Source organism: Procambarus clarkii, chromosome 40, assembly GCF_040958095.1.
Source record: "Procambarus clarkii isolate CNS0578487 chromosome 40, FALCON_Pclarkii_2.0, whole genome shotgun sequence".
Taxonomy (NCBI): Eukaryota; Metazoa; Arthropoda; class Malacostraca; order Decapoda; family Cambaridae; genus Procambarus; species Procambarus clarkii.
The window spans coordinates 13701202-13726724 of NC_091189.1; the positions used below are offsets into that span (position 1 = coordinate 13701202).

Below are 25523 nucleotides of genomic sequence, written 5' to 3' on the forward strand. Positions count from 1 at the left end.
GGTTGGATTGTTTTGTGGGTCACTGGATGACGAGTTGCCAATTGAGCAGTTTCATCGGTTCTCTCCTTTAATGGGATTCCAACATGGGATGGAATTCAGTTTAGAGTGATGTTGAATCCTTTGCCTTTAGCTACTGCTCCAAGATACAAAATTTTGGTAATTATTTCCACGTTGTCTTTCCATTGCTTTTGACTGATAATAACTGGTATAATATATATATATAACAGGTGATATAACACTTGTCCCCCAACAGAATCCAGGCTGCAGGCGGTGTCGGCTCTAATATAACACTATCTTGTCGATTCCTTTGTGTACTATAGCTTGTTCTTCAACAGAGTCCGCGGGGTTTCCGGGCTGCGGGTGGTGGACGCGTCCATCATGCCAAATATGGTCTCCGGCAACACTAATGCGCCCATTATCATGATCGGAGAGCGGGCCGCTGACATCATTAAACAAGACTGGAACACTAACGGCTAGCTGACTCCACGTGTGTGAAACCTTCCCTGGAAACACAAACCGAAACTGTCTCTATTTTCCGCTTGATACAACTTGTAATAAAGTTGTTACATCTTGGCTTAACGTGTTTATGACGTATTAGAACGTTGGTACAACTTGCTATATTGGTTGTTATAACTGGTTAGGAGGTGTTAAAACTTGTTCAAACGTTGTACCAACGTCGTAGTTTCGGTGTGTGTTTGGCGGGTTGTGACCATCTTCATATATTAACACCACTACAGTCTATGCTAGAAATGATTGTTCGAATTCTTCGCATTGTAAACAAAAAAATAGAATAAACGTCATCCAATGTACCGTAAACATCACTAACACTATAATCGCAACATCGACCATAAACTTCACTGCCAACAGAATTTACCAATGCTCACTACCTCAGCCATGCATACATCCTATAAGTCACCAACCCCTGATCACAATGTTTCCTTACCCATCGTAAACAGACGTCAAATGAGCCCCACTTGTAATGCTTGTGATGAACATTGCTTCCCTTACCCTATGATTTTTTGCTGACTACTGAGATTCCTGTTAACTCATATAAGGCAGGAGAGCGCAACTCAACGGTCACGGAGTACACAACTAGACACAATAAAGATCTTTGGCACAAATATCATAACATTTGTTTATAAACTCCTCTCAACTAATGCGTCTCATTTTGTACGTTATGGTCCCTAACGTACACATTTCAAAATACTATGAAAAGAAGTGTCTCATAAATATCTATTTTCAGTAAGTTAGGTTAGGAGGCCTGTTGAGGTTCTTACGTTTCTGGTTAGATTAGGACTTTGTAGTTTGTACGTTGTGACAAATCAAGAGAACGGTCTGTAAGGCTGTTTGGAACTTAAAAAATGATGATATATCAGTGGGCCTAATGATAAATCACTTTTTTCTACACATAATGAAACTTTTCTCATTTTCTTCCATAATTTTTTGCTGCCAATAAATTTAATTTTCTTGATTTATTTAATTTAATATAATTGTAAACATAAGTAATCGTATAGACACAAAGCACATTATAAAGGCTTGGACACACCAATTCTGACAAGAGTTAACTATTGGAAAGTTTTATTTATTTTATCCTATAAATATGTGCTGTACTCTAAGATTTGTTTTGGATTTCTTTCATCTTATTGACTTGTTAAACGCTGTACTCTCAAAGGGGATAAGATAAGATAATTATCAGTAGAAAGCACAATCATTACGACAAGCACTTCACTAGCCTTCACTAGCAAGCCCTCCCGTGGACACTCCACCCTCAGCCTTCATTAGCAAGCCCTCCCGTGGACACTCCACCCTCAGCCTTCACTAGCAAGCCCTCCCGTGGACACTCCACCCTCAGCCTTCACTAGCAAGCCCTCCCGTGGACACTCCACCTTCAGCCTTCACTAGCAAGCCCTCCCGTGGACACTCCACCCTCAGCCTTCACTAGCTGTCATGATTGAATATAATCTAAACACTTAAGCTGAAGCTACTCGTTCCACAGGAGACATCTCCCGTCACGCAGGGTGCAGTCGCACCTCCACAGATCTCCAGTATCATCTATTGATACTGGTGATGGCTCAAAAGGGCCACCACTTACGAGCTACTCATGCCCTTGCCACCTTTTGGGTGGCTTAATCTTCATCAATCAATCTGAAGCTACTATTACAGACGATGAGTCACAACAAGGTGGGTGAAGACATGATGACCACACGTCAGAAAATGAAGAAACGACGACGCTTCGGTCGTCCTGTGCCATTATTTTTAGCATTAAATATTTTCTTTGATTTGTTTACTGCCTTAATAAAATACATTAAAGTTAAATGTTTGATTTACTTTCCTGTAAATTTGAAAACTATCAGCATGATAGTATTATCCTTTGGGAAGCCGCCAGTTTCCTGTCACCGCAAGATGGCGACCTTCGGGTAAATTCTGGTAAGATCTACCACTAACAGAATGAGTACAGTTAACTATACCCATCACCACCTTATAATAACACCCTAAGTTACCGCACAGAGGGTAATTATGGGGTGCACAATAAACTTCCACACACAGGATGAGGATGGGGTACACAAACTACCACTCAAAGGATAATTAAGGGGTGCATAATAAACAACCGCTCACATGATGAGTATGAGGTACACATTAAGTCACCGCTCACATGATGAGTATGAGGTACACATTAAGTCACCGCTCACATGATGAGTATGAGGTACACATTAAGTCACCGCTCACATGATGAGTATGAGGTACACATTAAGTCACCGCTCACATGATGAGCATGAGGTACACATTAATATTTAATACATAATATCTAATACAGATATGTGAGGGAAAGGGTGATTGGTCGGTACTTTTCTCTTGATCTCGTTCTGCCTTTTTTTTTTTTTTTTTGAAGACAGGGTGACATTTTGCATACTGTAGTTCCAATCTAGGGGAGGACTGTTCCTTGTCGAGAGATTTTCTGAATAAGAATTTCAGTGGTAGACAATTCGTCAGCTAGCAGATCCTTTACGATTTTGGATTGATATTGGGGCTTTAGATTCTTTTAATTTGTCATTGCTCTTCCTGAGTGTTTCGCACGTGATGGGGCATACTGTTACATATGCTCTATAGCATACTCTTATTTCGTTCTCCTCATCTGCTTCAAACATTTGTGTGGGTATTTGGATGTTGTCTAATCTTTCTAGGGTGAATATTGATGTAAAGATAAACATTCATGTTTACGTCAATGTGTTCATGAATGAACACTGAACAGTCATTCAGTATTGGCTACCTTTTTTATCGACAATTATAACTTGGTTGATCTCATCTCTCAAGACTCCTACGGAGTGAGAAAATCCATAGGAGCCATGATGAGGATTCGAACCTATGTGGTGGGTAGTCCCATGCACACGCCCAGACAATTAATCAGGCCACGACATGGTCATTTGTCTTGGTTTTATTTCTTATACAGTATAGGAATAGAAAGACGGGATTTTTTTTAATGTTTTGATCAAGCTTTCTTTCGTAGTTTCTTATGTCTGATCTGTGTAGCTGAATATAATGCCCTTGTGTATATTTCACAATCCATGATTTCTGAAGAACTCATGCCTTACTCTGTACTAAGTTGTTAAAGCTTTTTATTTTCGCCTTTGCCGTCCATCTTTTCTCTTTCGTTCCCCTTTTCTTCTTAGCGCGTATTTTTGAACATGTCAGTGATGACTTTTGTAATATTTTCCCATGATGTTTACTTGGTCTCCTATTAACGTCCTCCTGAAGGTCCTGGACCTCTTGTGTTGGTAATAATAATTGTGTTTCATCTTAAATAATTATTAAAAAAAGACGCCTAACCGGGGAGACTATGAAGCACATAGTGCATCTTGAGATATAGTGGTCACATAAAGGGGTGAGCTTCTTCCCTATCTGGATTTCATGTTAGCACAAGATTTAATATTCTGTTATATTGCGTGGGCTCTGCCACATGTTGTATGACAAATGAGTCCTGTACTAGGTCCAGAAATTGTCCCCCTTTCCAATCGTGATGTTAAATTCACCCAAACTACTGTCTCGTGGTTAAAATCCCTCATTATAAGAGCTTGCGCTCCAACTGCGGCATTTAAGACATTATATAGATTTGTAACTTCCTCTACTGTTGCTGTGCCTGCCCTATAGCATACTCACACTGCCTGCTATCATTCTTAGCCAGTATATTGCACCATATAGAGTCTGAGTATACCATGTGTTTAATTCCTCATGTCTTGTTGCAGTCAGGTCTCTTTCATAAAGTTTCACGCCACTCACAGGATGAACATGGGGTGTGCAAACTACCACTCACAGGACAGATATGGGGCGCACAACAAACGCGCTCAAAGTCTTGGTATGGGGTGGATAATAAACTAGTCGTCCGTAATGGCAACACTAAACAAATCGTCTCCGAGAATCGAATCATAGACATTTCGGTTGTGAATGGGCGGCGTACTTAGTGGGCTTATAAAATATAATATACTCACTGTAATGTACATGTTAACTCTATAATATAAACTTGAGTATATTTTGCACTCAAACTAAAACCTGTGTCTAGGAAATGAAGATGTTTATCTCTCAGAATGTTTGGTAATATGTTTATTGTTTGTGATGTGTTTATATGTATGTATTAACACGATGTTCTGAACGGGGTGAAAATAGCTTGAGCTACCTCATCCCTTTGTGTGTATTTTACCTCAATAAACTCATTTCAATTTCAATTTCAATTTCAAAACCTGTGTATGGAGTGTGACAAGGGAGAGGGGGCCGGGGTGTTAGGGGTCCGGGAGGAGACGACCACCGACCACTGCCAGTTCCAGACGCCACAACAAACAATATTGGTGACCCGCACTTCATTCCTGCTGATTAATCGAAAAATATTCGTGATGGCACGAGAAGGAGCATTATGGATGGGTGATGTAAGTTTTCCCAAACTATACTTCGGGAAGTAAAAGTGGATGGACCGCATAGGAATCTTTTTTTTTTATTTATATATATGTGGAATTGGGAGTTATTAAATGTTAGACCGTGTGTCGGCCAGGTGGTCTTGTAAGGAAGTCATTATGTATGCTTGCGTTATACATTCCTTCCCGACGTTCTTGTGGTAACCACTGGTTAAATTGTAATTAAAGTATGTTGAGCTATAATTTCTCATTATAGATGACTGGGTTTGTTGTTATAGTGACTATTGCCACGGATCTTTGATAGTACTGTAAATGCCGCATATTGGTGAACATTTAGTGGTTGATGCCGCTGTGTAGGTTTGTATTATTTCCAGTATAATAATAATGCTTCATAATTAATACTATATTACAATATAAATTTTATGTATAGGTAATTATATATTTAATAATACCACTAATCACTTGCTGGTGACATTTTGTACAGTTTTGGTTATTAATGACATCTTAACTCCTTTTACAACACCCACTTCTAGTTACATAATAATTTAGATTTTCTGTATATATCTTAATCTGTGTTTTCTTTCTGGATTGAGACCTTTTTTAAAGGTTTTGCTTAGGGGTTAGAGCTTTTTTTTACTGCATGTGTCACATCATGTTCCATCTCTTTCTTTCTCCTCCTTACCACATATTTTTTGAATAAGTTCAATGGTGTCCTTTTTTAAATTTTCCCATGGGGCTTCTATGCCTTGATTTCCTATTAACTCCTTCTAGGTGTTGTTTTGCAACTCCTCTCATATCTTGATAGTCTCCTCGAGGGTGGTCTAGAATGTCGTCATCTTGGACCTCAATGTGGGTTTCTATAATTGTAGTCCATCTTGGAATATTGTGATCACATAAAGGGGCAAGCTTCTCCCTTATCTGTATTTGATCAATCATGCCCTATTCTGATATTAGTACAAGATCTCTATTGTCTCTTGGTTGCAGTGCCCTATTATTAGGGCTTGGATTTCAGCTGCAGCATTTATCACTATGTAGATCAGTAACTTCCTGTGCTGTTGCTGTTTCTATAATGTAGCATACTGTACTCCCACTGTCAGTTTGCTTCCATTTTGAGCTAGTATGTTGCACCATACAGATCAGGTCAAATGGGGGGCCTTTGACAAACTTGCTTCCTGGCTTCCTGTCCTCATCGGGAAGTGGCCCCTCAGTTAAATTAAGGTAATACTGTACCATGGTGTTCAATTTATCATTAAGTTTTTCACTGAAGTTCTCTTTTTACACATCGTTTTACAATTTTGCATAATTTTACTTTTGTAGAGTTCCAGTAAAACAGCCGGGTTCGTTTTTGACTCAATCAAGAATTCCCGGTTATAATCCTGGGCGTGACAGAAATGGTCATGTGTGTGTTTCCTATCACCTAATGCCTCTGTCCACCTAGCAGTAAATAGGTACCCAGGAGTTAGCTTATGGCGTTGCATCCTAGGGAGGGTCAGTAATTCGACCCTAGGGGTAGGGGCGCCTCAGTTACATATTACAATATAAACATGTATAAGCGTAACATGTACACTATATATAAACTGGCTGCCTGTGCCCCAACACAATGTATTATTATTATTATTATTATTAATATTACTGTATTATTATTATTATTATTATATAGCATTACACTACCACCTCTTTTGTTCTGTCCTTTCCCAGAAGATGAAATTTCCTTTCAATTATGTCTTTATCATTCCCATGTTTTGCTGATGCTAGTGATGTCAGGATTCTTAGTAATTTAAACTCCTGACTTTGTTCCTTGATGAATGAGAGATTGCACACACATTCTGCACAGTATTATTCCATACACGGTTTGGTTTTGTGCCTGCATGTTATTTTAGATATACAGTATAAGGTTAGTTCTCCCTGACTCAGTGAATGACTGTCTTCTCCATCTACTATCATGGTCACCTTCCCTATCTTTACATTTAGGCTTGAACCTTTGTATTGTTCTGTGTTTCTTAACCCCTTTGGTTTGTCTCTTAGTTCTTTTTCATGTTTTTTGTAGCTTTACTGCGAGGTCTGGGGACATGTAGGCATTGTTATACCTTCCCGGTTCTATTAGTTTTTTGTGCGTTTATGAGTATCTTTGTCTGTGCTCAAGATTTACAATGGTTATGAATACCAAATTTGTCTGAGGCTTACCTAACCTCCTTACTTGGGAAATGCTTAGATCCTCCTCCTTGCCTATCAGTTTTTCTATCATTGCCTCACTGATTTCCTGACTATTCGTATCATCTTGTTTTTGCAAGGTATTATTTAAGTACAATAATTCTCTTACATGTTAATTTTTTATTACCTGGTATACTGTATATAGTACATGAGGAAATAGAGTACAAGCATGCCCCCAAAAAAGCGAAAAGCATTGTAGTAAAACATTCTTGCCAAATAAACTGCAGATAATCATCTCTCTTCACTACTTTGGCAAAATAAAATGATAGAGTACAGTATGTTACTTATTTACCAGTACTGTATTATTTTGTAATGTTAAGTGTATATTTTCCTTCTTTGCTTGTTTTTATAGAATAATTATGTAACCCTTGTTCTGAATAAAAAAAATTGCTTGTACTGTAATATCTTCTTGGCAATCTCTTGTTCTTTGTATTGATTCATTATTAAGTGTGTTCAAAAAAAAATGAGTAACCTTTGTTAAAGTTTTACTTGACATTCATTCAAGGCTTCTTTTAAATTTTGTAATTTATTTACTGCGTTTCTGATAAAAAATCATTTTATATACCTCTACAGCTGGCAGATTACATGGACGAAAACTTCATTATTGCTGCTTTCAGGGCCTTGGGTGAAGAAAATGTACAGAATGTAAAGGTAAACTTTTGTTATCAAGTAAATTTGATTAGGAACAGTTATGAAATAGACGGGGATTAAAGTGCCTGTCTTAAAGTATTATAATCATAAGTGTATGCAATGAGTTAATAGTGAAAAAGGAGGTGGAAGGGAAAGACTAACTTATGTACTAGAGATGTAACAATACCAATATCTTGACTAATACTCATTCTGCCTTATTGTCCAATTACTGATACTGTACTCTGATACCAATACTTCATATTTTTTGTAAATGTTAGAATTTATTAAGATGCCATTACATCTGATCTCAGCGTTTGCAAAAAATGATATAGTAAATTAGTTATACTGTACTCAGTACAGCACTGGATAATTATGATGGTAATCAAGGTGCCTATATTCCTGCTGAATCCACTTAATGAAAATGAGTTTAAATGACTCCAGCAGTAATTATTACTACAACCACTATTACCATCACTATCACAGCCCCCACCATTATCACAACCATTGCCATTAATCACAGCCATCACATTAATCATAACAGTTGCCATTATCACAACCATCCCCCATTAATTATAACCATCACCATTATCACAACCAGTTACCGCCATTATAACAACTTTTTTTTGCTCACGACCACATACAGTTACCATTACTACCACCATTATCACCACTACTATTACCACCACCTGTGCTGAATCCTGTATCCTGAGATACATTGGCCCGTATCCATATCCTGATGTTCATTGACTCACGGCTACCTGTCTTGAGCGATACAGTCACAATATATCTCGCTGTTTAGTGTCATTTACCATTTATATTTATTTCTTATTTCTGCTCTCATTACTTTTCAGGTAATGAAGAACAGGTATACAGGACACCCAGCTGGATACTGTTTTGTCAACTTCTCCTCAGACCAGGCAGCTTTGACTGCTATGCACAAACTCAATGGGAAAGTGATTCCTCACAGTCAGCCAGTGAGTTCATATTGCTATTATTTCCTTTCAACACCAGCATGAGGTTTTCCCTACATTGGAGAGTTCTGTTAAAATGGATAAATATTTACTTTTTTTGCATATGTTTTCTGGTGATTTATTTCATTTGTTTAAATATTTATTAGTTTAGGTGTAGGAGATATATGTTCAGCAAAACCAGGTAAATATTTAAGAGATGTCCAAATCACATTGATTCTTTCAAAAATTCAAAGATTATTGAACCTCTAATAGATTTTTAAAATATGGTATTTAATTTGGAGAATAGAATTTAAAATAACATTCTGAAAAAGAAAATTGTGGATAAACGTATTTAGTTCCGATAAATAAATTGTTGAATAAGACCCATCATTTTCTTCAAAAATTTCACTTGAAAATCTGTACAGTAATTTGAAATATAATTAAAAAAATTTAATTTTTCTTTTTAAAAGCTAGATATAAAGACCGTAATACTGTATGTAAAGTTCACAAAAATTGGTTCATAAACAACAAAACTGAATTTTAAAAACACATTCGTTCATTTGAGTAAAACTTAATCAATATTTGTGCCAACAGTAGATGAGGTAGACTGTACAATATTCTTCCAACTTCACATGATTATTGTTAGGCTACTGTAACGGGGGGTGGGGGAAATAGCTCTATCTTGTCCATTATTCCACCCCCCCCCAGTTAACTAACGAGGCCGGGGGAAACAGCTCTCTCTAGTCCGTTATCCCGTCCCCAGTTAGCTAACTATTCTAGAGCACTCCCAGAGATCCTAAGGCAACCTCTCTCGTTCAACACCTTGTAACCTAGGTATTTGACTACCTAGGTGCTAAGACTACAAGGCGCCGTCACTTGATCAGTTACCCGAAACTCTAGAGAGAACTCTAGAATACAGAATCATTGCCACAAACGTATAAGAGAAAACGAAAGGAAAGAAATGAATAGTGAAGTAATTAGTGAGGGTTTGGGGTGAGAGGGAGAGAGGTGGGAGGAGCGAGGATGGTCATTAGTTGAAAGTGAGAGTTGAGAGAGGGGTGGAGGGAGAGGTGTAGATAGGTAGAAGTAGAAGAGTAGATAGTAGGAGTAGAAAGTAGATAGTAGAAGACGAAATGCTGCCACCATCCATTCATGATCATTACATACAAGACAAGGAATGGAACTTGCCTGTATCACAAAATTCTCAAAAGATGTTATCATGAGTTCATTATTAGTATGTTCCCTCTGTACCATGTATCAACTCCAAACATGTATTCATTAATATCATGAAACCAATAACCACAGAGGCTTTCTCACCTCAACTCAAAGCTCTAGGGAACAAAGTTAAACACAATTTAAATAATAAATTCACAATTATATTTCCCATGAAGTATCATAATTTAAGCAATCCAATTAAAATGTTCCAGTTTAATATGCAAAGTGAGTCATCATCCAAGAATTCGAGAACCCTACAACTTGACTGCCCCTGATCATCACACAACATATGTAAAACACGACCAAGTCACCTTACTGTCCACTCACCGAGGACTGAGTCTAAGTTGAATAGAGAGGGGGGGGGGGGGGTCTGTAGCTTGACAGAGACTGTCTCGCCCCTGCCGGCCGACAGCCTCCCTGCTAGGGACGTCGTCTCTGCTCTCGTCTGCTGTTCTGTCTCTTAATGCTCTTTGCTCGATAGTTCTCCGAGTATTTATTGGGGAACCTAGTAGCTAACTCCGCCCACAAGTAGATAGCCTCCGGCACTACCAAGCCACTCCTTAAACGTCGGCATGTTTGAAGGCTACCAGGCTCCAATTATACGCTTAGCGGAAGCAAGGTGAAATTCTCATGATCTGACCTCAGGTCACTTGGGGTCATTAATGCTTTGAGGTGTGAGATCTCAGGCAGACAACTGGCGCCTCTCAGATCCTTGTCTGTGACTCATGTACTCTATGTATGTATTAAACTTAACCAAACACTTTTACAGTGTTACATCTCCCCTTCTCCCTGAAATAAAGTTTTTGCAACACTGCTAAAGCAAGCTAGCTGTGTGCAACAACTTTATTAACGAAAAAAAAAAATACATCCTAGCTAAACAAATATACATCATCCTACTCTAAAAAATGAAATATATAGACAGACGTCCATTGTCTCTGGCTGGGCGACGTCACTGCTTGGTCTTGTAGATAATCCTGTACCACATTTCTTCAACACAACTGCCTCCGTCGCTTCTCCGTCGTTAACGCACAACAACACTTGGTCAACCCGAGAGCTGTATCCCACCGCTGCCACCATTGTAACGGGGGGTGGGGGAAATAGCTCTATCTTGTCCATTATTCCACCCCCCCCCAGTTAACTAACGAGGCCGGGGGAAACAGCTCTCTCTAGTCCGTTATCCCGTCCCCAGTTAGCTAACTATTCTAGAGCACTCCCAGAGATCCTAAGGCAACCTCTCACGTTCAACACCTTGTAACCTAGGTATTTGACTACCTAGGTGCTAAGACTACAAGGCGCCGTCACTTGATCAGTTACCCGAAACTCTAGAGAGAACTCTAGAATACAGAATCATTGCCACAAACGTATAAGAGAAAACGAAAGGAAAGAAATGAATAGTGAAGTAATTAGTGAGGGTTTGGGGTGAGAGGGAGAGAGGTGGGAGGAGCGAGGATGGTCATTAGTTGAAAGTGAGAGTTGAGAGAGGGGTGGAGGGAGAGGTGTAGATAGGTAGAAGTAGAAGAGTAGATAGTAGGAGTAGAAAGTAGATAGTAGAAGACGAAATGCTGCCACCATCCATTCATGATCATTACATACAAGACAAGGAATGGAACTTGCCTGTATCACAAAATTCTCAAAAGATGTTATCATGAGTTCATTATTAGTATGTTCCCTCTGTACCATGTATCAACTCCAAACATGTATTCATTAATATCATGAAACCAATAACCACAGAGGCTTTCTCACCTCAACTCAAAGCTCTAGGGAACAAAGTTAAACACAATTTAAATAATAAATTCACAATTATATTTCCCATGAAGTATCATAATTTAAGCAATCCAATTAAAATGTTCCAGTTTAATATGCAAAGTGAGTCATCATCCAAGAATTCGAGAACCCTACAACTTGACTGCCCCTGATCATCACACAACATATGTAAAACACGACCAAGTCACCTTACTGTCCACTCACCGAGGACTGAGTCTAAGTTGAATAGAGAGGGGGGGGGGGTCTGTAGCTTGACAGAGACTGTCTCGCCCCTGCCGGCCGACAGCCTCCCTGCTAGGGACGTCGTCTCTGCTCTCGTCTGCTGTTCTGTCTCTTAATGCTCTTTGCTCGATAGTTCTCCGAGTATTTATTGGGGAACCTAGTAGCTAACTCCGCCCACAAGTAGATAGCCTCCGGCACTACCAAGCCACTCCTTAAACGTCGGCATGTTTGAAGGCTACCAGGCTCCAATTATACGCTTAGCGGAAGCAAGGTGAAATTCTCATGATCTGACCTCAGGTCACTTGGGGTCATTAACGCTTTGAGGTGTGAGATCTCAGGCAGACAACTGGCGCCTCTCAGATCCTTGTCTGTGACTCATGTACTCTATGTATGTATTAAACTTAACCAAACACTTTTACAGTGTTACACTACATCCTCAAACACAGGTTAGTTTCAGGGGAAATTGTGTCAAAGAATGGAAAAATAAATTATGGAAGTCAAATATAAAAAAAAGTATGGGTACATTGCTATTTGTATAAAGTGTAGTATGTGCACAATATTGACACTTGTTACTAAATTTGATAAATATGGATAAATAACAATGATAGTAAAGCCCCCCTCTCACTTCATAATGTCCAAAGAAAGTGGCATGCAGGTGAAGCTCTTGCTATGCCAACATCACTGATTTGTTGTGATCCTGCTACACCCTGAGCAAGTGTTAAGTTAGCAGTCACTAGGCTTGGTTAATCACTGTTAACAAAAACCAAGAGCAGATCTGCTCTGGTCAATGAGCAAATCACTGAGACACACACCCCCCTCCATGCATGAGCCTTAAATGTACTGACAGTGGCTAGCAAGCATAAACAAAATATATATACATTAATATTAATTTCACATATTTCGGTAAAATAAGTATCTGAGACAGCAATTACAGCAGATACAGTGAGATAGTTTGCCAAGGGTGATATTGCTTGCATTATTCATTTGTGCGTCTGGAATAATATTGAATGGGGGATATTATTTCAAAATTAATGATGGGTAAGTGATACAGTATACTATACTGTACTTGAGAAATTGTTTATTATAATTATTGCATATACTGTATTGTATTTTCCGCCTTTTGCAGATTAAGCTTAAAGTTTGTGAACATTTTTGGACGAATATAATTCAATTAGTTTGCATTTCATAAAAATCCTGTAATTATTTATTCTTTCACTTTGCTTTGTATATTTTTTTATGTATTTTAAATTTATAGTTTTCTGTGGGGAGCCCCGTCGGCTTCCTGAAGCTATTCAAACTGACGTGTGCCATATTAATTTGGTGTCATCAGTCCCTAGAGTGCTGAATGCCTACCGGGGACCACGAGCCAGAGCCTGGTCCCCTCAGAGAGGCACAGGGAGCAATGGCCATATGAGCGCACTACATTTAGAGTTTGTCAAGTCTGCCATTGACCGAGGATACCAGCAGAAAGGTAAGCGAAACAATACAAACCCTCTACTGGCGAAAATTGCAATCCACGTACGAACAGAGGCAAAGAACTTCCTCGAAAGAAAATAAGCAAAAAAGCAAATCGTCGTCCAACTAGCAGCGCCCGCTCGTTAGTGCCCCTAGGGACCTTACAGCTGAGTGGACAGCACTTCGGACTCGTAGTCCTGAGGTACAGGGTTTGTCCCCGGTGGAGACGGAAACAAATGGTCAGTTTCTTTCACCCTGATGCTCCTGTTCACCTAGCAGTAAATAGGTACCTGGGAGTTAGACAGCAGCAACGGGCTGCTTCCTGAGGGTGTGTAACAAAAAGGAGGCCTGGTCGAGGACCAGGCTGCAGAGACGCTAAGCCCCGAAATCATCTCAAGATAACCTCAAGAGAATCCTCTCAAGACAGGGGGAAAGGGGGGAGCCCACTCAGGTAGGCGGCTGCTCCTCCCCTCAGTTCGTGACTGATGTGACTAGTGTCTACAAGTCTCCTCTGACCTTGTTTTCCTGTCTGTATTTTGCCCTTGTGGCTGTGCCAGCTGTGTTTAGGGTGTTGGCCAGGTGTTCTCTGGTACTCTGGGCTGCATGCGCCTAGGGGTTTCCTTCCCTAGGTGCCCGGTAAGTACTTCCCTTGCTTTCTAGGGTTATCTTCCCTGGGACATTCAGGTCTCGCTCCCATTTGAGGGCTTCGTCGCTTGGCGTTGTTCTCGCCTTTGGGGTACATTGGGGGTCTTGGGCTTCCCGTCTTGCCCTGGGAAGGGAGTGGGTTTTGTGCCCATGATGAGGAATTCTGGTGCTCTTGCTGCTGTTTGAGAATATGTCTTGGGTTGACATTTGGGCATGTGGGTTTTGGAAATCAAGCTGGGTCCTGAATGCCAGATATCTTGTGCATGTTCTATGCCCACTCCAGCCTTGTGTGGCCTTGGGACGTCTGGAGTCTCATCTTCGTCTTGAGCCCTGCAGTCCTGCCACCTCCTGGGTTTGTCCCTACTTTTTTTTATATGTGGGTAGTTAGCTTCAGAGAGCCAATGGGACTCCCCACTGAAAACCAGCATTGAATGTAATGAAATGCCATTTTGTGGGTGAGCTCCGGAAGCTTCCCTGACACCCTCCCTCTCTCCTTCAGGTCGGCAATTTTCATCAATCTGCAAACTGAGATGTGAAGTGGCCGGCTCACCTAAGCAGGCTCCCCCTTCCCCCTGTTGGGGAAGGGGAGCACTAACGAGCTGGTGCTCTATTTGGATGACAATTTGCTTGTTTGTTTTCTTCTGGGGGAGTTCTTTAGCTCTGTTTGGATGTAGGTTGCAATTTTCGGCAGTAGATGGTTTGTATTGTTTCGCCTACCTTTCTGGTGGTATCCTCAGTTGATGGCAGACATGACACACACTAAATGTAGAGTGCTCATATGGCCATTGCTCCCTGTGCCTCTCTGAGGGGACCAGGTTCTGGCTCATGGTCCCCGGAAGGCATTCGGCACTCCAGGGACTGATGACAACAAACTAATATAGCACATGTTAGTTTGATAGCTTCAGGGGAGGCTTGCCGAGAAAATGGCATTTTATTACATTCAACGCTGTTTTTTTTTTTTTTTTTTTTTTTTTTTTTAGAATCATGTGTTCAATTTGTATTTGTAAATGGTTTCTCATATTTTCATATTCAACTCTGTTTCTATTATTTTAACATATTGTTCGTGCACTGATAGACAACCTGGATATGTCTGGAATCTTAGCTCGTGCATACACTGATATACAACACTACATATGTCTGCAACCTTCTCCTATATTCATATATTTTGCCAGTTTAAAATCTCTTAGTGAAAAAAAGCTTCCAGAGTCAAGTGAGGTTTCAGGAAAATACAACTCTTAAGTTAGATTAATTAGATGTATACATGTATTTGTATTTAAATGCAAAAGGTAATTATAATAAAGTACAACAAATAAATAGACATTGTACATTTTATTGTGGTCCTCTGCATCATAGTTATCTCTCACACGTACATAGTTATCTCTCACATGTACATAGTTATCTCTCACACGTACATAGTTATCTCTCACACGTACATAGTTATCTCTCACATGTACATAGTTATCTCTCACACGTACATAGTTATCTCTCACACGTACATAGTTATCTCTCACACGTACATAGTTATCTCTCACACTTATATAGTTATCTCTCACACTTACTGGATAAAAAAATGCCAAGTCGTAATTGGTAACATTATCCCTGTTCATATGTATTAGCATATTCATATTTGTCTTTCAGTTGCCTTAAAATCATTTCCCCCTACATTATACCTTTAGTGAGCGTTTCATAAACCTATAGGAAATACCCATCTATCTCACTCTTATCTATTCATTAACAGTTCTGTTGGACCCATATGATGTCATATATATATACAGTATCTTGGTTTCTTATTTACAAATTTTTATGACTTTATTCATCATTTTATATTTTTAAATTGGATACCTAATGGTTTTGTCTTGTTCTTTTTCTTCTATACTGTAATATTATACTTCTATACTGTTCTATATTATCAGTGAACTCTTGTTCAAGGTCAGCTTAACATTGATCTCCCACATATTTGGCTATAGTCATAACCTTTTTGTTCTGGTTGGTATTAATGCAGTATTTTGCTTCTACGGTATCTCGTAAGTGGGGAATTGTAAAATAAATTTATTTTGGCTGTTGCATTTTTCAGAGCCATGATTTATATCTTTAGAGTGTACCATTACATTATTAAACTTGCCAAATTTTTCACCAGCCTGTTCGCTTTAAGCTGAACCATAGCAGCACAAGAGGCAATAACACAGATAAGGAATATTCTCTTTGGGTAGGAGACCTCACACCAGATGTTGATGACTTTGCCCTTTACAAGACATTTGGCAGCAGATACAACAGTATAAAGACAGCAAAAGGTTGGAATTTTTTTTCTTATCTCCATTATATTTTATTACCTATCACTTATGCATTTCACTACTAAGCTTTACTCATATATATCTTTTTGGATATTCAGAAAGCTTCCCACATCAGACTGAGACAAAGACGTGGAAACACACACATTACCAAATCTAACACAATATGCACATATTAGGAGAATAAAATCAGAATCATATGCCACACTGGACAATGTCCTAGTAGCTTTCAGGAACTTGGATAAAATAGCCTTCCAAAAACTATATACTGTAAATGAACAAATCCACAAGGGCAGTGACGAGGGTTCGAACCTGCGTCTGCGTGTGACTATATACTGTACTGTATGAGCCCGATTATCTGAAGCACGTTGAACCTGATATTTGATTTATCTGGCCAAAATCGCATTTTCTACCAAAATTTTGAGCCTTGTCCCAGGCCGGGCACAGGGAGTAGAAGAACTCCCGAAACCCACTCAAGGTTTCTCTCTTCAGGTATATCCAGACAGAAATCAGGATAACCCATGTCATCACTCTCCATAAAGCGCAACTGTAAAGCTTCAAAGTCATTCGCTTGTAGAAGCTTACATGCATTGCTTAATTTTCTTGACAGTCATATTACAAAAATCCCAACTAAGTAATGTTGAGGTTGGGGAACTCTGTTCCACACGCACATGAACTTGGAAAACACCAGAGGTGAAACTCAAATTGGACAGTATATTACATGTATTTATTTCTCTGTACTGCTGTCAGTGCTGCTACTGCTGCTGCTGGTGGTGTAAACACTCGGCACACACATACCACAAACACACACGGGAATGTGTATGATGGAATGATAAGTGCAATGTTGATGAGTAGATGTGGAAGTAAGCTAGTGCACACACCCACATTGTGGATCAACTAAAGTCACAATGGTAAAGGCAGGAAGACAGTTCACTTAACAGATGATGACTATTATAGTTGTTGGTACAACTTCTAACTTAACTTTAACATGGGCTTCTGTTCCAGGGGCCAGGGGGCCAGATTCACGAAGCAGTTACGCAAGCACTTACGAACCTGTACATCTTTTCTCAATCTTTGGTGGCTTTGTTTACAATTATTAAACAGTTAATGAGCTCTGAAGCAGCAGGAGGCTGTTTATAACAATAACAACAGTTGATTTTGAAGTTGTTGTGTTGATTTAGGGGCGACGACGATCGTGGGATCGGATGCGCCCATTGATTTTGAAGTGTTCATGCTTGTAAACTGTTTAATAAATGTAAACAAAGCCATCAAAGATTGAGGAAAGATGTACACATTCGTAAGTACTTGCGTAACTGCTTCGTGAATCTGGCCCCTGATTCACGAAGCAGTTACGCAAAAACTTACGAATGTGTACATCTTTTCTCAATCTTTGGTGACTTTGTTTACATTTATTAAACAGTTTACAAGCATGAAAACTTCCCAATTAACTGTTGTTATTGTTACAAGCAACCCCCCTGGTGATTCAAAGCTCATTAACTGTCTAATAATTGTAAACAAAGCTGCCAAAGATTGAGAAAAAATGTACACGTTCGTAAGTACTTGTGTAACTGCTTCGTGAATCTGGCCCCAGAACTCTTTTTAATAACCCCGATTCTCAAATCTACCCTCTAATTACAGCATGATCTGGTCTTCAATCACAACACTTGTTTTGTTCAATATGATTGTACATTTTCCACTAGCTTGGATAAATATTTATCTTGCTTGATAAATATAAATATTTATCTTGCCACAAGCTTGCTGAATATTTATTTATCTTATTAGCACTTGAAATAGTAAATATACACTGGTATTTGAAAATCCATGGGTTCATTAAACAGTTTGTTAATCGTCAGAAATTTGTTATTGAAATATAAATTTAAACTTATAACTTGGTTAATTTAGAAACATAGGGAGAACAAATGACTTTCCATGGTAAACTCTCTCCATTAAACCAAGGTAGATTAATTAATTACAAAGCACTAAGTATAGATATGACTTTCAGAGCAGGTTCAAAGGGACAAATGAGAGTAGGAAGTCGGTCTTCAGTTCACTTGGTACATACAGTATATATTTAATGATGATAATTGGAACACGGAACAAGGCACTTGCTCTTATTCAAGGACAAGGAAGCCTCCACCATTAATAATCCACTACAAATTCCTTCTTATCCTTGGCTGATACAAAAATATACACTTCATTTGACTCACAGCCAGACTTCACATTAATCGTCTTAACATGACTGCACCCTCACTACGAGTGAGTGATTTTGATTGTTGCCACTGGAAATGGCTAGTTTATTGTGCACCCCATATTCTTCCTGTGAGCGGAAGCACAAAAAGCATTACAGAGGGCACAAAAGGTCTTTATCAAACATCAACGGAGATTATTACATAAACAATTTCATCTATCCTTCACACCTTATAATTACAATGTCAGCTAGTTACAGAGAATGTTCTATTTCAAGAGCTATATATTTACAGTAAGTCATTATACATACATGGTAGATATTATCGCTAATACATAATCCTTAAATCCAAGGACCAATCATAAGCCAAGTTACTAAATTACCCATATACCCTCTGTCCACTGACAACATAGGTCTTCCCTGGGCAGCCACTTTAGAGTAAACGTAATGCCTACTACTCTGACACTCTTGCAGGTATGTCATGCCATACCACCTTTGGCTGACTGCATAGTGATAAAATTACCACTTGGAGGGGGTGATGAGTGTGTGGGTCATTTGTTTTGCATTATAGTGAGTTGGTTGTTTGATGGTGAATTTATATACTCTGCAATGTCTCCTTGTTCCAGTTACGTAACAAGGATATCTGTATATACTGTGTGACGTTCTTGGTCCTAGAACACACAATATTTTTATGGTAAAAATCTTTGAGTATAAAAAGTGAAGACAAATTATTTTAATTTGTGATTTTTATTTTTTTCTAGTGATATATGATCCTAATGGACAAAGCAAAGGTTTTGCTTTTGTACGATTTTATTCCGAGGATGAATACAAAGATGCCCTCACACACATGAATGGCTTCAAGGGACTAGGCCAAAAGCCCCTAAAAGTTAGCTATGCTGTGCCAAAGAAGCAACATTACCCAGGAATGTGAGTATTTTAATATGTTCAGTTTGTTATACATTTGCAGGTTTCAAGAGCATATTGTGTAACAGTATGTCTTCATTAGATATTTGTTTTCCCACATAATTTCTATAGATTTATATATAAAGTTCTTTAAATTTTTTGAAGCATTGATTTTGGGGTCAGTAGGTAAAAGGTTTGAGTTGGATTTAATATAAATGGAAAACTATCAGTATAGTACATAAAAAGTAAGTATAACAAGAATGTAGCTGGAATGAATGGATGTTTATCCACACATGATGAAGGGAATGTTTATGACATTTTTATTTGTTCTGGGCCACTATCAAAATGAAGGGTTCAGATCATTTTTGACACATTCTAGTCCAAGGTTTATGGCGCCTGACAGCTGGGTGGACAGTGCTTCGGATTCGTAGTCCTGAGGTTCTGGGTTTGATCCCTGGTGGAGGCGGAGACAAATGGGCAAAATGTTTCTTTCACCCTGATACTCCGGTTGCCTAGCAGTAAATAGGTACCTGGGAGTTAGACAGCTGCTATGGGCTGCTTCCTGGGGGTGTGTAACAAAAAGGAGGCTTGGTCAAGGATCGGGCCATGGGGACGCCAAGTCCCAAAATCATCTCGAGATAACTTCAAGAAAGGTCATTGGTACTACAATACAGTTTATTCAGACCTTTATAGTTTCACTATTTATTTATTATTTATAGTTTTACTTTACTAATTTTAGTTTTATCATGCTCATTATCTAAAACCTAATAGATCTTACTAGTTTGGACCAGAGACAAGGTGACAGACAATGATGGTATCCATATTTATATAATTTATACCAGTTTTATGTTAGTCTGTGCAATATCCTAATCCAGCATAAAAGCATATTTGCCTCAACAGCTCTAATTCTCTAAGATTAATTACTTCATGTTACTTGTGTATAATATCATTGATGCCTTGATCACTTTTGTGAGGATATCTTTTCCTGAGGAACAAACCCCTCTCCATCGCGTCACATTACCAGGTTACCCTTTACCTGAGGGATGAATTCTTCATCACATGAGGGAGCCCTTTTTGGGGGTCGATAAATCCTTCATCACATGAGGTTACCCTTTCCTTGAGGAATAAACCTTTCATCATGTGAGGTTACCCTTTCCCTGAGGGATAAACTCTTCAGGGTTAAATCCCTACAGTCAACAGAATAGGGGCATGCCAGTATCAGCTGGGTGCCACATTGCAGAGTTAATTACCAGTGTTTGTTCTTAACCATTTTGTCATTTTGAACCCATGTTCCACCCTGATACTGTATCATTTAACTTGGCAAGCTGATGGTCAGTGTTCCACTTCTATAGTGCATACTAGCATATAATACATTTAGCAAATGGTTAGTGTTGTGATATAGCACTGAAAAGATATTTGATAGGTAAATTTAATAAGTATATTTATAGTTGTGTTCTGAATTGATGGTATCAGTTAATGTAAGAATTAGGTAATGTAAGAACATTTATATACCAGTAGTTTTCAGATATATGTTAATGTATTTTAGACAAGTATACAATTCCAGTAACCTTATTTCAACAGGAACCACATGGGAGGTGACTACAGCCAGTATTATGAACAGTACTGGAACAATTATGCTGCCTGGCAAAATTATGGTACCTACTATGATCCATATGCTTCTTCATATGGTGACTACACCAGTGGCATAGAAGGGGGCAATGGAGATTCTAAGGATTCTTCTAAGGAAGATTTTGAGCCAGTTGGTAAGTACTGGTAGTGTTGATGAGAAGAACATCTTGGCGAATGATAAATAAAATTAATGTTTAGGCAGATTTATGTAATTCTGCTAAGTTTATTTCTGGGAAGGGTTGTTACTTGCTCTATCCCATATACTTTTCAATAAAGCAAGATTGATTGATTGGTAAGAACAATAGTGCAATATTTAATATATCTGGAAATGGTGTTTTATTTAAGAAAAACAGGCGACCACGTGCTTTCCGGACGCCTTGGGACTGAGACTGGATGAATAGCTTGTGTCCAGATAAGTAGTTCATTCTGAAAATCTAAGAGGGGGGAAAATATGATAATTATTTATATTGTATTCACCAGTGTGAGAAGTTCTGATCTGCTTGTTGTTGATGCATAGATATTTCGATGGTAGAGGTAGGTGGTGGTGGATGTTGGTGGTGTTGGGTGGAGTGAAGTAGAGATTAAAGGTGATAAAGTACCCTCACAGGTTGCAATGCTTGGGTCATGTGATGAACCAGGTGCAGGTAGTTCAGTGCCAGCTTTTTTTTTTTGGGGGGGGGGGAAGCCCTTGCAGAAGTCTTTAATTTGAATTTGCTTCATACCCTTTGTTCTTGTTTGCAAAAAATTTATGTACATATTGTCCATGTTCTTCATCTCCTGAGTGCCAAAATCACTGTGGCCTGACCCCTTGAACTTTATACTGCTTTGGAAATATTTCTGAATTTCCTTTATGCTTTCTGTTTTCTCTTCCACTACCTTCCGGCCATCCTCATCCGGGTTTTCAATCTCCTGATTATTGTCTGTAAATCCTTAATTTCACCATCAGTCAGGTTTTGAAAAATTGAGGCATCTTTGTCACAGTCTATCCACACATCTATTTGACATGAAATTCCCAGGTTTTTTCCATGAGCAGTCAGCCTGTCATGAGGTTTTTCTTCTCGCACTTTTGTCTACACCTTTCCCCCCACTACATTATCTGCACTTTGACTTTACTTACTGCTACATATTGCTTTGTAACTTTCACTTTGAGAGAGAAATAGTCAAATATAGTAGATTTAGCTTTAATAATGTCTGAAAGGTGTAGTCTTGCTCACTTTATATTCAGTGTAGACCTCTTGGGATGCCACTTTCCGCCTTCTTTATTAGCTCAACTTTCTTTGCAATACTTATTACTGAGTGCTTACTCTTATGTGTCCTCTTGTAGAAGCTATCACCAACAAATTGCCTGCATTTGGAGCTGACAAGGTGCACTGATGTTCTTAAATGTTGCAGATACAGTTTGTATTGAATATCCTAAAGGAATAATGGGAATGAATGCTCCAGTATTTCACCATGAACCAAAACAATGGGTAGGAGGCACTCATATGGTGCCTAGTATGATCACTGAGCACACTAGGACTATCACCCACCCACTAACCCCCCTTCCTTCCCCACCAATGCTTTACTGACAACATTTCTCAGACAGGCAGCGATGCTTCGTGTCTGGTTGCTCTCACCACTATTGCACATTTTATTCAGACCGCTGTTAACTTTATTCTGACAATTCCAAAATGAGAAACCAGCATATCTGGATAAGTGGTGTCTGGAAAGCATGTGGCTGGCTGTATTTGCATGAGGGCAAGTATAAGCTAAAAGTCTCTCAAGATTTTTTGCTTCTTAACATCCCAACCTAATTTTTTTTTCTCAGAATGGAATGTTCCCATAGATATCAACAAGACAAACAAGGAATATATTGATAGGAGTGAAGAGCTCTGGCAGGCAATAGAAAAGTCCCGATGGAGTTTCTGGGATGATACTAAAGAAGATGAGTGATAAACTATTTTTATTGAATATTTGATTGAATTTCACAGGTATTTGATACCTATTTACACTCAACTTTTTAAGAATGTAGAGATTGTTAGTAAATATCTATATTAAAATGCACCTTTTATATGTAATTTTTTTTTTTTGTTAATTACCAGTTTGGAATATAGTAACTAACATGTACCAGAGGGAGAATGCCCACTTTCTTTATATATATTTCCCTTGAGAATGCTTGTAGTGACCATCTTAAGATTGTTAGTGTAAATAAGGCAGTTTGCTTTGATAACTTAAGTATTCTGTGCACAGTGGAAAGGAATATAAAACTGACTTCAAATCTTAAGAAGTGGTAATCACTAATTTACATTGTCTATAGCCACAAAACTGAACTTTTTTTCTTTGAAATATAGTAGTGTAACCACAGGTATTTGTAAAATTGTTTTATTCTTTTTGTTGCCTTTAATGTGTTTAGGTTGATAACTTAGATAGGAGGATTAGCTAAATGGGGAAGAGCCTTGACATAGCTCAGCTCTGTCTTTCAACCCTGCCATTGGATCACACGCCCATCTCAGGAGCTTCGATTCCAGGAGGTTTACAGTTAAATTATTATTAATCAAAATATATGGGTTGAGAAAAACTGAATGTTGCCAATAATTATCAATGGCTTCAATAAGCCCCATACAGTGACCAGTCATATTATGTGTTATTACCTATTGTATAGTACAATATTAATTGTTGTTGATACCAAGTTTTTCAAGACCAAGTTGTTTTGGAAACTTACCATACATGGTGATATTGCAGGCTGAATCACACGTGCATGTCTTATATGACAGTTTACATGTGAAAACTATCATTGTGAACTTTGCATGTGACCTGGTAGCATTTTTATGTACTGTAGTTACTGTTACTAGTATTAACTGATTTTACTTGATATGGTAATATTTAAGTTATTCCTGTATACTAATATCATAGATGCGCTGCAGATATATTATTTCAACTTGAATTTGTTTTATGATTAAAATATTGCAATATTACTACTACAGTAATTACATTGGTTTCCAAGAATGGTCCTCTTTTTATTTATTGAATAATGAGTACAAACTAAAGGCTTTGTACACATGGTAAATAGATTTGACAATGGTTGTTGAAAGTTATTTAGTAAGTTACATGTATCTATGTATATTACTGGGAACCCTTTTTCCTCCATAGCTTGAGGGGTTTGTACTTGAATAATCATTCATTAACTATTCAAAAGTTGTATTTTCTCATCTGTTTATATATTGTATTTATTACTTGAAATATAGTATGTAGTTTGTAAATAATATATATCAGTTGCTTGCTAGACATACATTTGTGCAGAATTTTTTTTGTACTGAAGTGATATTGAGTTCTGAGTGGGATTGCCTATTTTACTTACACAGCCATCAAAATTTAACCATATTTAGAACTATTGAAGCAACTGTATTTTTTAATCCGCATTATACCATGCACTAGTATTCTATCATTGATTAAACCAATGTAAGATATATTAATGTACAGTATAATTAGGTTTATTTATATAAATCTTTTCAGATGTAAGAGTGTTATATAATTATTTTTAGTTCATAAATGTTTGGTAGTTTTAAGTTGTACACAACATTTCAGGATGATACCAAATCATCCATGAATTTTGTGCCATTTTTTCTCAAATTTATTTATTGTTTTTGATATAACCTGACTTTGTACATGTTTTGGTATATTACAGCACTTGTGTTTTCCTCTGAGTACCACAGTGTGCCCATCTTTTTCATCTACTACCGAAGCAGATGTTGCTAGGTATCAGTTTTCTTTGGTTACTAATTTTTACTGTAAATTTCCACATGTTTAGAATCAATTTGTATAATTAAAATGAGGATTATGTAAACATCAATAAACTTGCAAAGTAACTTTACCAGTGTACTGTTTTAGTTTACACCTTAAATAATAATTCTGTATCTAAAGCAAGATTAGGAAGGATATGTGCAATGTAAAACTTTATTATATACTTAACGATGCTTTGGTGCAGCAGATAAATTTTGTTTATTTTCAGTCGATCATACTTTATGATGTCAGTGTTGCTGTCAAAGCTTCTCTTAATACTGACAACTAGTGTTAAATGGCCCCATTATCAAAGATAAGGTCAAAATTCAATAATAAAAAAGGCATCATAAAAATCTCATACATGCAACAGTGACTAGTGAAAAGTGTCTCGTCTGAATCTTGCATACAAAAAAAATGCAACATACTGTATATCTACAAGAAAGGAATGTCTTAAGTCCTACTTAGTTATTAGTACAGTAGTAGTAGTAGGCATCCATCAGTCTCGGGAGACTATGGAGTTGCGCTCTGGTTGTCGGTCTGGAGTGGCCTCTCCAGTGGGCAAAGCCAGGGTAGGTAGATACAGAGGAGAAGCTGTCTTTCATGCAGCAGGTCTCCCCCCTCTCCACAGTGTCGAAAGGCAAACGCCAATATGATTGGTTCCAGTGCCGTTTCAGTAACTGTCAGAACGAGGTTGAAGGCAACAACGAACTGCCCTAGGGGCTCCAGCTCTGGAGTTTACCATGAAGTTGGTAAAAGAAGTCTCAGT

General features: G+C 38.3%; 2 protein-coding genes across 3 annotated transcripts in view; both read left to right on the plus strand.

The window, feature by feature from the left end:
• The window catches only part of LOC123757908 (L-sorbose 1-dehydrogenase), a 28068-nt gene extending 25752 nt beyond the window's left edge, over window positions 1-2316 (plus strand). For both annotated transcript variants that reach the window (XM_045741844.2, XM_045741843.2), the window contains exon 14: window positions 336-2316. In XM_045741844.2, coding sequence (XP_045597800.1) covers window positions 336-477 — 142 coding nt within the window. In that variant the 3' untranslated portion in view covers window positions 478-2316. The remainder of the gene's footprint in view (window positions 1-335) is intronic.
• Window positions 2317-4759: 2443 nt separating this feature from the next.
• Window positions 4760-24848, plus strand: Secp43 (tRNA Selenocysteine associated protein). The gene is made up of 7 exons (XM_045741847.2): window positions 4760-4916; window positions 7686-7763; window positions 8594-8716; window positions 16131-16284; window positions 19228-19393; window positions 20951-21132; window positions 22806-24848. The coding sequence occupies exons 1-7, from the start codon at window positions 4884-4886 to the stop codon at window positions 22928-22930; spliced, it is 861 nt and encodes a 286-aa protein (XP_045597803.1). The 5' UTR covers window positions 4760-4883; the 3' UTR covers window positions 22931-24848.
• The last annotated feature ends 675 nt before the right edge of the window (window positions 24849-25523 follow it).